General features: G+C 47.3%; 1 protein-coding gene across 2 annotated transcripts in view; it reads right to left on the bottom strand.

The window, feature by feature from the left end:
- Positions 1-12,699, bottom strand: part of PSTPIP2 (proline-serine-threonine phosphatase interacting protein 2) — a 67,872-nt gene extending 55,173 nt beyond the window's left edge. The window contains exon 1 of one of the 2 annotated variants that reach the window (XM_079995058.1): positions 12,548-12,699. In XM_079995058.1, the coding sequence (XP_079851184.1) occupies positions 12,548-12,619 (72 nt within the window). In that variant the 5' untranslated portion in view covers positions 12,620-12,699. Of the gene's footprint in view, positions 1-4,776; positions 4,952-12,547 lie in introns of those variants that run through there. The other variant, XM_079995059.1, reaches the window with a different exon arrangement.
- Between the last annotated feature and the right edge of the window lie 1,027 nt (positions 12,700-13,726).

The raw sequence follows: 13,726 nt of genomic DNA, 5'->3' as shown, positions 1-13,726 counted from the left end.
TGAGAAATGTTAGTTAGGGCTGTAGCTCAGTCTGTTCTGCATGGAGAAGACTCCAGGTTCAATTCCAGGCATCTCTGGGTAAGGCCGGGAGAATGACAGCTCACTCATCGAAGCAGGGGGTGGGGTTTGTGACCTGTGCCTGGGTGATACCCCCTTTGCTTGCTGACTGTAGCCCCGCCCCCTGGCTGGGGGGCGGAGCAACGGCCAGGTAGGGCAGGTTCCAGCCGACCATCTCTCCAGTCGGTCCTTTTCTGAGAATTGCTTCACACCTGACGTGGCAGGCCAAGACGTTGGGGGCAGGGCAATGAAGGTCGCAACAGTAGGAAGTGAAATGCAAGCCCCCTCAAAGCACTTGAGGATATACAGAGCATGTACCCCCAAGGACCCACATTTGGCAGCTGCCCCCCCCCCCCGATGTTTCTGGCCATTTTTACCAGTTCCTGCTTCTTCCAGAGAATCCTGCGAACTGGAGTTTTGTAAAGGGTGCTGCAAATTGAAAGCAGCACAAGTTGAAAGCTGTTCCCCTCCCAGAAGCATAATTCCCAGAGTTCCCTGGGAAGAGGGATTGGTTTCAGCAGAGAGTCCGGATGGTTGGCCTTCAAGAGGTTCTCTCCCGCTGTGTGATCCTAAACTCTGGGCGACAAGGTCCATTGTCTGTCTTTGATGTATGGAAGTGAGAGCTGGACCATAAAGAAGGCTGATCGCCGAAGAATTGATGCTTTTGAATTCTGGTGCTGGAGGAGACTCTTGAGAGTCCCATGGACTGCAAGAAGATCAAACCTCTCCGTTCTGAAGGAAATCAGCCCTGAGTGCTCACTGGAAGGACAGATTGTGAAGCTGAGGCTCCAGTACTTTGGCCACCTCATGAGAGGAGAAGGCTCCCTGGAGAAGACCCTGATGTTGGGAAAGATGGAGGGCACAAGGAGAAGGGGATGACAGAGGACGAGATGGTGGGACAGTGTTCTCGAAGCTACAAACATGAGTTTGACCAAACTGCGGGAGGCAGTGGAAGACAGAAGTGCCTGGCGTGCTCTGGTCCAGGGGGTCACGAAGAGTCGGACACGACTAAACGACTAAACAACAACAAATATGCAGGATGTGAAATGGTACAAGTGACTTTTTTTGTGTGTCTGCTTGCTGCGTCCTTCACCTTTCGCTGTTCCTCTGGTCTGTATCCTTTTCTGCATTACTGGCTTTGTAAATCCACTGAGGCGCCACTTGCATTGTACATTTACAGTGGTACCTCAGGTTACATACGCTTCAGGTTACAGACTCCGCTAACCCAGAAATAGTGCTTCAGGTTAAGAACTTTGCTTCAGGATGAGAACAGAAATTGTGCTTCGGCGACAGCGGGAGGCCCCCATTAGCTAAAGTGGTGCTTCAGGTTAAGAACAGTTTCAGGTTAAGAACGAATTAAGTACTTAACCTGAGGTACCACTGTATAGCAGTATTAGCCCACTTTAAATGGTCATGACTTCCTCCCCATAAATCCTGGAAACTGTACTGTGGTTTGTTTGGGCTGCTGAGACCACCCCATTCCCCTCACAGAGCTATGATTCTGAAAGTGGTTGAGTATACCTAAAGGTGCATCTCCACCCCCATCATTCAGCCCGGACACTGAGGTCCAGTGCCGAGGGCCTTCTGGCGGTTCCCTCACTGCAAGAAGCAAAGCTACAGGGAACCAGGCAGAGGGCCTTCTTGGTGGTGGCACCTGCCCTGTGGAACACCCTTCCACTAGATGTCAAAGACACCTGATATTTAGAAGACATCTGAAGGCAGCCCTGTTCAGGGAAGTTTTTAATGTTTGACATTTTAATGTATTTTTAATCTTTGTTAGAAGCTGCCCTGAGTGGCTGGGGAAACCCAGCCAGATGGGCGGGGTACAAATAATAAATTATTATTTATTATTATTATTATCAGTTCATAAGGGAGAGAGAGAGAAAACCCTCCAAAATCCAGTTAGACAATAACTTAGGATCTACCAAACGGCTGTTTGGTTGGGATTAGACTGTTTGTCACTATGGTACACCAGCTTAGAGAGTGGGAGAGAAATAAGATTCTAAAGCAAATGGAACACAATCGGAACAGAATTGTTCCTATTAGGATTGCTAGAAGGAAAATGCCAGTATTCACTGCATAAATTTATTGCATTCCAGAAATGCATTTATCAGATAAGATAATAGTTGCAAGTCAGAGAAGGAGGTTGGCACTGACTAATTAAAAAAAAAAGATATATACCGCTATTCCAGCTTGTGTGACCTGAGAGGCTCTTCATTACTAATCATAGAAACTTTTGGCCTATCTGTGGACAATTCGACAGTGCAAGGGAAGCACTCTGCACATTCTCATGACCATTACAACAACTGAGGAGCCAAGGCCAAATCCTGGTATTCTGAACAAAGGGAATGTGAAGAGCTCCACAAAAAATCTCTCAAAACAAGCCGAAAGGGCTTTAAAATAGCAAATGAAATTCAGCATAAGCAAATGTAAACTGACGCATATTAGGGAGAGAAAAAAACCACCTCTAACTTGATATATATGCTAGCAAGCTCTGAAATAGTGGTGGCTGACCAGAAAAGAGACCTTGGGGTCATACCAGGCACCTTAAATAAAGTGCCAAGCCAATGTGCAGCAGCTGTAGATAAGAAAACTCCTTTTTTATGAATGGGCAGGAACATAAAATGCAAATCTATGATATAACCACAGTTCTGGTCACTGTGCCTCGAAATGGATATTGTAGAGCTTAAAAAGATTCCAAAATCAGCAACTGAAATGATCAAGAAGGGACTGGAGCAACTTCCCTATGAGGAAGGATTACAACATCTGGGACTTGGTGGTTTTTTAAAAGCTGAGCAAAAGGCAGGGGAGACATGAGAGGAGTCTATAAAATTATGAATGGTGTGAAGAAAGTAGATACGTTTTTTCCCCACTCACTATAACTTTAGAACTTGGGAACGGTCCCATGCAACAGAATGGAGAATAGCTTTCCTCCCTCTTGCATAACTGAGGAACTCATAGAAATCCAAAGAAGTTGAATGTCGGAAGATCAAGGGCAGACCAGAGGACGTTTTGCACCCAGCACACAGTTAAATAAACCATGGAATTCAATCCCTCAAGAAGAGTTTGGACATGATATCCCGCCTTTCACTCCCCTTAAAGATAAAGGTAAAGGGACCCCTGACTATTAGGTCCAGTCGTGGACAACTCTGGGGCTGCAGCGCTCATCTCACTCTATAGGCCGAGGGAGCCAACGTACAGCTTCCGGGTCATGTGGCCAGCATGACTAAGCCGCTTCTGGCAAACCAGAGCAGCACACGCAAACGCAGTTTACCTTACCGCCAGAGCGGTACCTATTTATCTAGTTGCACTTTGATGTGCTTTCGAACTGCTAGGTTGGCAGGAGCAGGGACCGAGCAACGGGAGCTCACCAGTCGCAGGGATTCGAACCGCCGACCTTCTGATCAGCAAGTCCTAGGGTCTGTGGTTTAACCCACAGCGCCACCTGCATCCCTTTCACTCCCCTTAAGGAGTCTCAAAGCAGCTAACAATCTCCTTTTTCCTTCCTCCCCCACAACAAACACTCTGTGAGGTGAGTGAGGCTGAGAGAATTCAGAGAAGTGTGACTAGCCCAAGGTCACCCAGTAGCTGCATGTGGAGGAGCGGGGAATCGAACCCGGTTCACCAGATTACCAGTCTACCACTCTTAACCACTACACCACGATGGCTCCCAAGCTATCTCTCAAGAGGCAACAGTGGCCACCAACAGTGGATGGTTAGGCAAATTCATGGAGGAGAAGGCTAAAAATGGCTAAGTTCTGCCTCTTGCTCCAAAGGCATTGTGCCTCTTAATATTAGTTGCCAGGAATTGTGAATTTTGTTGCACTGAGGTCTGCCATGCAGGCTTCCCACTGGCTGGCCACTGTGAGAACAGGGTCAGCATCTGGACGGGCCACTGGCCAGCACACCTCTCTGTTGAGAGCCTGGAGAATGAGCAGGAAGAGGCAGGCAGAAAAAGGAAGAGACTCAGAAGGGCAGCAGAGCATTTAAGGACAGGGAGGGACCAGCTGCAGCCAGAAACAGCCGCTGCTCAATCCAGACCCCGCACAGCCCAAACACACAACCAACCCACGGGTTACAGCCTGGTGCCGATAATGCCAAGGTTGCAGGTTCGATCCTCGCAGGGGGCAAATTCACGCATTTCAGGGGATTGGTCTAGAGTCTCTAGACGACCCTCAGGGTCCCTTCCAATTCTGTGACTCTATGTATATATGCAACACCCTAAAGCTCAGCACAAATTCGCTGTGGCACGCATTTCTAGGACCAAGGACCATTTCCTTAGCTCTTACCTGCACAAAAAACTTTTAAGCCGCGATAAATTGCCTACAACCTTCCGGCTGGGACAAGACGCTTCGCTCGAGGCGCAACGCAGGACGCAAACCAGCCTCTAGGTAGGACCTCGCCTCCCGTTTTGAATCCCCAAACAGCCCTTGCGCCTTTAAGAGCTGCCCAGAGGGAGCAATTGCGCCAGCTGCGCTTCCCCTCCACCACCGCACACAGACACACAAACAGCTGCATCGCCAGGAGGACCCGCGCACCTGGCGAGAGATTCGCCCTTAGAGGCGCAGGGTCTGCGCATTGCATCTGTGTAGCTTTGCTGCAGGTATCCAAACGCCCGCTCTCCCCAACCCCTTATAACTAAGCCTCAAAGGAGAGGGGTGGGTGTCTAACTTTTCCTTCCAGAGACCGGACACGCTCTCACGCTTTCTCCTCTCTCACCCAGAAGTTGTCCTTGAAAAGCGTCTCCCGCATGGTGGCTGCAACAGGTTAGATCCCCACCTCTTCTGCCAGGTGCGCAAAAAGTGGCCAGGCTGCTGTTGCTGCTGCTGCTGCCCGGCCGAGCTGCTCCACGCAAGTTCCTCAATTCTCCGTGCCTTCTCACTCCCCCCCCCCCCCACTCCCTTCCCTGCTTCCCTTTTCTGCTGGGTCTTAAAGCCGGTGCACGCGCAAAAAAAGCAAAAGAAAAAAGGAACCCATTCTTCCCCTCTGAACTGGACAAAAGGGGATGGTTAGGCCCCTGAGATGGAGTTGGTGCCCGCTAGCAAAATGCCTTTAAAAAGTTGTGCAGAAGGTGGGGAAAATTCATAGTGCACCTTCAAGATCGCTGTGAAGGTTTAAAGACGTCAGCAGGATTGTTATAAACATTAACAAGGTTAATATTAAAAGTGAATTTGAAAGAATGTAATTGGATGCAGTAAAAAGAACGGATAAATATTGGAAACTGAGGGAGGGGGGAAGTCCGGGTATTCAAGTAATCCCAGATGTGCAAAAAGTTGGAAATGTTTTAAATGCAAATAACACTGTTGAAAAATGCAAAAAAATTAAAAAAAATTAAAAAGTTGTGTAGAAGGATTTCTCTCTGTGTGTAGCTTCTCATAGAGGGCTAAGAAATGCATGCTCAAATTTCCTCTTTTTTGCACAAATTGTAAAAAAAATGGAGTTTGAGGCTTTTCCTTGACTTGGGGGAGGGGTAATCTGAGGACTACTCCAGAGCACGGACAGTGTCATCCTGGGGTGTTAATAATAATTATAGTTATTATTTTATTTTGCCCAGCCTTCACCTGAAGGTCCCAGGGCAGGTTACAATTAAAACACGATGTTTTAATTGGGGGGGGGGAGGCTGGTGCCCAGCAATCGTGTACATGAGCTTAAATTTCACAAGTCAGGTTAAAGAGGTCCAAAATAAAGCTGCATACTCACGATACATTTAAAACACCCGCCCCAAGAACCTTAGGAACTGTAGCTCACTCCTCAAAGAACGATACTTCCCGGTAACTTTAACAAATTTGCAGCAACTGGTCCCAATAAATATATACTATGCATATTTATGGAAGTGAGAGCTGGACCATCAAGAAGGCTGATCGCCGAAGAATGGATGCTTTTGAATTATGGTTCTGGAGGAGACTCTTGAGAGTCCCATGGACTGCAAGAAGATCAAACTTATCCATTCTGAAGGAAATCAGCCCTGAGTGCTCACTGGAAGGACAGATCGTGAAGCTGAGGCTCCAATACTTTGAGAAGAGAAGACTCCCTGGAAAAGACCCTGATGTTGGGAAAGATGGAGGGCACAAGGAGAAGGGGACGACAGAGGACGAGATGGTTGGACAGTGTTCTTGAAGCTACGAACATGAGTCTGACCAACTGTGGCGTAGCATGGGTTGTCAGCACCCAGGGCAAGGCAAGTAATTTGCGCCCCCTAACCCTGGATTTGCGCCCCCTAACCCTATCCCTATCCCTAACCCTAACCCCCAGATGTTGCGCCCGGTGCGGCCGGCCCCCCTGCACCCCCCACGCTACGCCACTGCTGACCAAACTGCGGGAGGCAGTGGAAGACAGGAGTGCCTGGCGTGCTCTGGTCCATGGGGTCACAAAGAGTCGGACACGACTAAACGACTAAACAACAACAACAACAATGTATATTTATAACTCAGAGCAAAACTTTATAAGTCTGATGACGTGGACTATAGTCTATAAATGTTTATAGCATAATTTGTTCGTCTTTTAACATATCGCAGAAGTTTCTTGTTTTGCTGCAAAACCTTTGATGCAAATCTTTACCATGTTTACTCAGATGTTAACCCCCATTGATTTCAGTGGGCTTTACTACCAAGAAAGCAGGTTTGGATTATATAGATATAGGGTTGTGGTTAGAACTGTAAGGTAAAGGTAAAGGGGACCCCGACCGTTAGGTCCAGTTGTAGCCGACTCTGGGGTTGTGGCGCTCATCTCGCTTTATTGGCCGAGGGAGCCGGCGTACAGCTTCCGGGTCATGTGGCCAGCATGACTAAGCCGCTTCTGGCAAACCAAAGCAGCGCATGGAAATGCTGTTTACCTTCCTGCCAGAGCAGTACCTATTTATCTACTTGCACTTCATGCTTTCGAACTGCTAGGTGGGCAGGAGCAGGGACCGAGCAATGGGAGCTCACCCCGTCGCGGGGATTCGAATCGCCGACCTTCTGATCAGCAAGCCCTAGGCTCTGTGGTTTAACCCACAGCGCCACCCACATCCTAGGTTAGAACTGTAGTTTACCCCTAAGAGAGAAAGAGTTCCCAGCGACTTTAACAAACTACAATTCCCATAATTTGTTGATAGAAGCCATGTGCCTTAAATGTATTATGTGGTATTTGTCCTGAGAGTAATACAGTAATGCATGTAGCATTGGGCCGTACAGCTGCAATCCTTAGGCACACTCTTGGGAGTAATGGAAATGGAAATTCATTTGGAGTAATGGCAAGGCAGCACTCCTGCACACACTTACTTGCGAGTAAGCAACATTGAACTCTGATTTACATCCAAATAAGCATTGTTTATTACAGCTCCTAAAGGCACTACTTCTTTGAATGCAAAGGTTGTTTAGACTCAACATGGTTAGGGTGGGACTGTTAAGATTGTGGTCTTTCTGGTGTAGTTCTGATTGATAGGTGGCAAACATTCAACAGGTAGAGCTCTCCCTTACTATTGCCCAGGAAAAGGCTGCATCTGTTGAATTTTCCTTGTGCTGCACAGATAGAGGAGCCCTGTCAGACAAAAAGGTGGCAACTCTGTGCATGGCAACAGAAGCTTCATTTAGGAGCGGAGGTGTGGTAGGAGGATCAGCTGGAGTGTTGGCGAGATCAGGGAACATTTGCAGGTGCTAATTAACTCCAGTTTTCAAGTTGCTTGTTACACACAAAACACTTTCAGACCAGTAGATTGTGGGAAGAAGAGGTGCTGTGCTCTGAAGGAAGAATGGTTTCTGACAAGGGTATGCAGTTAAGAGAAACCAGAAGCCTGTGATTTTCACAATTGCTTATCCCAGGTTGAAAAGGAAAAAGTATTTTTTTTGAAAACCATGCCGACCTTGCTGGCCAAATGCAAAAGGGGAAATGGTTCCATCCCACCCCTTTTAAAATTCTGGAAGAAACACAATTTGAGCCAGTCTAGCTTCTCAGTAAAGGCTCAGAAAAGCTGCCCTTGCTTGTTTTTCCTCTTTGTCAATCATGTTTAGTGTATTTTTTTAAATCCCACCCACCTTTCCCCCAAGCATGAAGTAGCACACATAGTTCTCTTCATGTTACCCTCACAATAACCCTGCGAGGTAGGCTGGTCTGTGAGATGAGCAGCAAAGGTCGGCCCGTGAATGCCATGGCTGAGTGGAGATTTGAATCCAGGGCTCCCTGGTCGTTGTTTGAGACTCTTAACTGCTACGTAACCACCCCCATCGTTCAGCCCGGACATTGAGGTCCAGCGCCGAGGGCCTTCTGGTGGTTCCCTCGCTGCGAGAAGCCAAGTTACAGGGAACCAGGCAGAGGGCCTTCTCGGTAGTGGCACCCGCCCTGTGGAACGCCCTGCCACCAGATGTCAAAGAGAAAAACAACTACAGTGTTACCTCTGGATGCGAACGGGATCCATTCCGGAGCCCAGTTCACATCCTGAAGAGAACGCATGTCTGTGTGGGTCGCGATTTGCAGCTTCTGCACATGCACGTGATGTCATTTTGAGTGTCTGCGCATGCATGAGCGGCGAAACCCGGAAGTAACGTGTTCTGTTACTTCTGGGTCGCCGCGGAGCGCAAAAGACTGTACCAGACTTTTAGAAGACATCTGAAGGCAGCCCTGTTTAGGGAAGCTTTTAATGTTTAATAGGTTATTGTATTTTAATATTCTGTTGGAAGCCCCCCAGAGTGGCTGGGGAAACCCAGCCGGATGGGCGGGGTATAAATAATAAATTATAATTATTATTTACTTAACAAAATTATTTAATAACTGGGGGAGGGGGGAGAGCGTTCTTCATTTAAGAGCACGAGAAGAGTTTGCTGGAGCAGACAAGTGAGCCGCCTAGTTCTGGATCTTGTTCTCGCAGTGGCCAACCAGATGTTTGTGGGATTCTCAAAAACAGAGTCTGAGCACAACAGCAGTCTCCGCACCTGTGATTCCCAGCCACTGGTATTCCAAAGCATTACTGCCTCTAGCAATGAGGTAAAACATAGCCAGCAGGTTTAGCAGCCAATGACAGTCTCATCCTGCACTAATTTGTCTAATCCTCTTTGAAAGCCATCCACATTCGTGGCCGTCTCCTGTGGAAGTGAGTTCCAGAGTTTAGCACTGCAGGATGAAGACCTGTATTTGTAGGAAGTACAGTGGTACCTCAGGTTACAGACGCTTCAGGTTACAGAATTTGTCCGTTTTTTACCCAGACATTTAATGCAGGTTTCCACTAATTCCTTCAACTTTATAGTTTTGCACAAAGACTTGTCACACTTGCTTTGTGGTTGTTGTTGTTTTTTTTTACTGTTTGCTATACAGTGGTACCTTGGGTTACAGACGCTTCAGGTTTCAGACTCCGCTAACCCAGAAGTAGTACCTCAGGTTAAGAACTTTACTTCAGGATGAGAACCGAAATCGTGTGGCGGCGGCAGAGCGGCAGCGGGAGGCCCCATTAGCTAAAGTGGTACCTCAGGTTAAGAACAGTTTCAGGTTAAGAACGGACCTCCAGAACGAATAAAATTCTTAACCTGAGGTACCACTGTAAAGTGCCCAGATGTTCCCCCCTTTTTTCCTTTTAAGTAAAAGCTGAAAACTTTGCGATGGTGAAGTTCCGTCTTGAGAAACAATAGTGACCGGCTCATGAACAGATAGAAGTATTTTTAAGGCTGCCTTTCATGGCATAAAACCCTCACAAAGCAGCTCATGAGACATAAAAATACAAAACAATTGATATATTGATATATATATATATATATATATTTAAAAAGGATAAACCAACTGTTCAAAGCACCACAAGCTGACAGCAGATAAAATGATTAAAGGCTGTATTTGCAAGTACCGGTAAACCACCCACCACTGGAACATGGAAATTACAGGAGCATTTCTTATGCAAAGTTTGCAAGGAGAGGCATCGCAATCCACAAGGTGTCAGATGCTGTTGGCACAGAATGAAGACTCCACCTGTTCTCCCGGTTTGCCTGGCCTGACAAGAGTTACTAAAAATACAGCTGAACAATGAGGAAGGTCGGACAGGACAATTGCCTAGTTTGTTTCCAGGTTATGACAGTAAGAATGCATACAGGAAGAAGTCCCAAGCCCACAAACACACCCTCTCTGTTGCCGATAACCCAACCTCAGGAGGAATGTTTCCAAAGAGGGGTCAGCAACTAGAAGCCCTCAAGACTAATCCGTCCTCCCACGAGGGATGAGCACTTTATTTTACCACATTGCCAGCCCAGAGGCCAAAGAGGGTTCTGTAGTAAGTGCTGTCCTTTTGCATCAGAAGTTGTCTGCAGGAAGCTGAAGTACAGTGGTAAGGTAAAGGTAAAGGGACCCCTGACCATTAGGTCCAGTCGTGACCGACTTTGGGGTTGCAGCGCTCATCTTGCTTTATTGGCCGAGGGAGCCGGCGTACAGCTTCCAGGTTATGTGGCCAGCATGACTAAGCCGCTTCTGGCGAACCAGAGCAGTGCACGGAAACACTGTTTACCTTCCCGCTATAAAGCGGCACCTATTTATCTACTTGCACTTTGACGTGCTTTCGAACTGCTAGGTGGGCAGGAGCAGGGACCGAGCAACGGGAGCTCTCCCCGTCGCGGGGATTCGAACCGCCGACCTTCTGATTGGTAAGTCCTAGGCTCTGTGGTTTAACCCACAGTGCCACCCGCATCCCTGTAGTACAGTGGTACCTCTGGTTACAAACTTAATCCGTTCTGGAGGTCCGTTCTTAACCTGAAACTGTTCTTAACCTGAAGCACCACTTTAGCTAATGCGGCCTCCCGCTGCCGCCGCGCCGCCTGAGCACGATTTCTGTTCTCATCCTGAAGCAAAGTTCTTAACCCAAGGTACTATTTCTGGGTTTGCGGAGTCTGCAACCTGAAGCACATGTAACCTGAAGCGTATGTAACCCGAGGTACCACTGTACAAGGGTGTTAAGGCAAGTTCCCATGACCCACCACACAGCTACCCCCAGGTAATCTTGTTCCTGATCAGGCCACTAATATTTTGCTAGCTAAGGGCAGGGAGGCAGATTTCATATGGCTGTAAGCAAATAAGGGGTTTGGTGGCGAACAGCCTGCAAGCTGTGCTTTACTCCTACTTTGTGTGTGTATGCATGTGTGAACAGGGGGCAAATAAAGGTCAGAAACTGCTTGCATACCAGTCTCTAAGAGACTGAACTATGAGTCAGGATGTTCCTTGTTGCAAAAGGCCCGATCCTACCCTAAACCAGCGACAGTCTGAAAGCACCCCTAGACAATCACAACAGGCTAACATGAAGCTAACTTAGAAAGAGACAGGCTGCTGGATCGCTCTGGCCGGCAGCATCTCACAGCAGCCCAGGTTGGATATTTAACATTACAGTGGTGCCTCGCAAGACGAAATTAATCCGTTCCGTGAGTCTCTTCGTCTTGCGGTTTTTTCGTCTTGCGAAGCACGGCTATTAGCGGCTTAGCGGCTATTAGCGGCTTAGCGGCTTTAAGAAAAAGGAAAAAAACTCGCAAGAACTTGCAAGACGTTCCGTCTTGCGAAGCAATCCCATAGGGAAATTCGTCTTGCAGAACGACTCAAAAAACGGAAAACTCTTTCGTCTAGCGAGTTTTCCGTCTTGTGAGGCATTCGTCTTGCGGGGCACCATTGTATCAGGTGGCAGAATGGACTGTACAAATCAAACTGCAAGGGAAGAGATCATTTTTATTGGTCCCTTGAGTAAGAAGAACTAGAAGCAGAAAACTAGCCATTTGGGAGAAGCAATTTGCTCTCCCTGCTGTCTCCGCTCTATTTTATCTTTTACAGCATTCATAAATTTGATCCGCAACTGCATTGGAACTGTTCATTCTACCAGAACTTTGCAGCCCAAAAATGGAAATTACCAACAACAGAGGAGTGGCAGACGAAGGTTATGTGGAACTAGCAAAACTGACTGGTAGGATCCAAAATCAGGAGGAAACAAAATTCCAAAAAGATTGGAGTAAATTTATGGAGTACATAAATAATAGCTGTAGAAATTTGAAGACTGGCAAGACTCTGAAAGAATTCTTACGATGTAGACAGGATTGGATACAATAAGAAACTGTGGAGAAGTAACTGACATAAGAAAACCTGTTGAAGGGAGGGAATGAAGTCAATGCTCAGCAGTGTGGGGAGAGAATGTGGGTAAATGACTGTTGAATTTTACTGTATTTTGTTTGTATTAAATGAAACCCCAATAAAAAGCATTTGCAAAAAAAGAGGAACTGTTCCTTCTACCCTGAATCAGGAGTCTACCACCCCATTCTTATGCATGTTAGATGCAGCCTCAAGCTACATTCTCTACCTGCTGCCTGATCTTTCAGTTGCCTGAGCCAGGGATTAAATCTGGGGCAAAGGATGTGCTTGTCACTAGATTGAAATGCTTTTGCCCAGTCCCTGGAAAATGTCCAAGATAACCCAAAAGGACCTCTAAGCCAGAACTCACAACAAAGATTTAATACTTCTTCCAAAATCACCTGTGCTTCCTGTTCTTTTCCAACCATTGCTTTCTTACCTCCTTTGGTAGAGATGTTTCTTTGAAGAGTGTTCTTTCCACTGTAGAAAAAGTATTCCAGATTAAATCCATGAGCCTTTCTGTCCTCTTTTCCTTTCTGTCTCCTGCACCCAAGAAGGCTGCCTTGCTGTAATGTGCGACTGAGTGTAAGGAACAGACCTGAATGAAACTGGGTGCTCTGGGAGGATTAAGCCACAAGCAGCGTATTATTGCAAGGAAGTCTATGGAGCAAGACTATGGAGGTGGGGAAAACACTAGCAGGAAGGCATACTTTCCTGGAAAGTGTCTCCAGGAAGCTGCACAATTACAGTGGTGCCCCGCAAGACGAATGCCTTGCAAGACGGAAAACTCGCTAGACGAAAGAGTTTTCCGTTTTGGAGGTGCTTCGCAAAACGAATTTCCCTATGGGCTTGCTTCGCAAGACGAAAATGTCTTGCGAGTTCCTGCGGGTTTGTTTCCCCTCCCCCCCTTTTTCTAAGCCGCTAAACTGCTTATCCGCTTATCCGCTAAGCCAAGCCACTAAAAGCCGCTAAAAGCTGCTAAACCGCTAATAGCGCTAATACGCTAAGCCGTCAATGGGCTTGCTTCGCAAGACGAAAAAACCACTAGACGAAGAGACTCGCGGAACGGATTCTTTTCGTCTTGCGAGGCACCACTGTATTGGATTAGTGACATCCCTAAATACAGGTGCAATGTGGGGATGAACACACAAAATGATACCATGGTGGTGGCTGTTATCCCTCTGCTTGAAGAGACAATGGAGTGTGCCTCCAGGGGTGAAGACAAACCGTTGGTTTAACAGCACCAAGTGACCTCCCTGGGTTAAAAAAAGGTAAAGGACCCCTGGATGGTTTAGTCCAGTCAAAGGACTATGGGGTGTGGCGTTAATCTTGCTTCAAGCCCAGATTAGACCTGTTTAGACCACAGTATCACTCACGTTCCTGGGACACAAGCCTGGGCAGTGGCTATGGAGGTTCTGGGTTACCCAAATGAGAAGACCCTCCTCTTGGCCACGCTGATGTGGTCCAAAGAAGAAGACTTTTGGCACCAGCTTGGCCGCAGGAGTTGCCAGAGGGAAGAGAACAAGGCACCATACAATTGTTTTAGGGACTCAACTCCAAATTCGCATAGGGTTTACTGCTTAGCCTTTTCTTCTTCCAAAGATATCCCACAAGGCAG

This window comes from Podarcis cretensis, assembly GCF_951804945.1.
Source record: "Podarcis cretensis genome assembly, chromosome: 11".
Taxonomy (NCBI): domain Eukaryota; kingdom Metazoa; phylum Chordata; class Lepidosauria; order Squamata; family Lacertidae; genus Podarcis; species Podarcis cretensis.
This window is presented reverse-complemented; position numbering and strand designations above follow the sequence as displayed.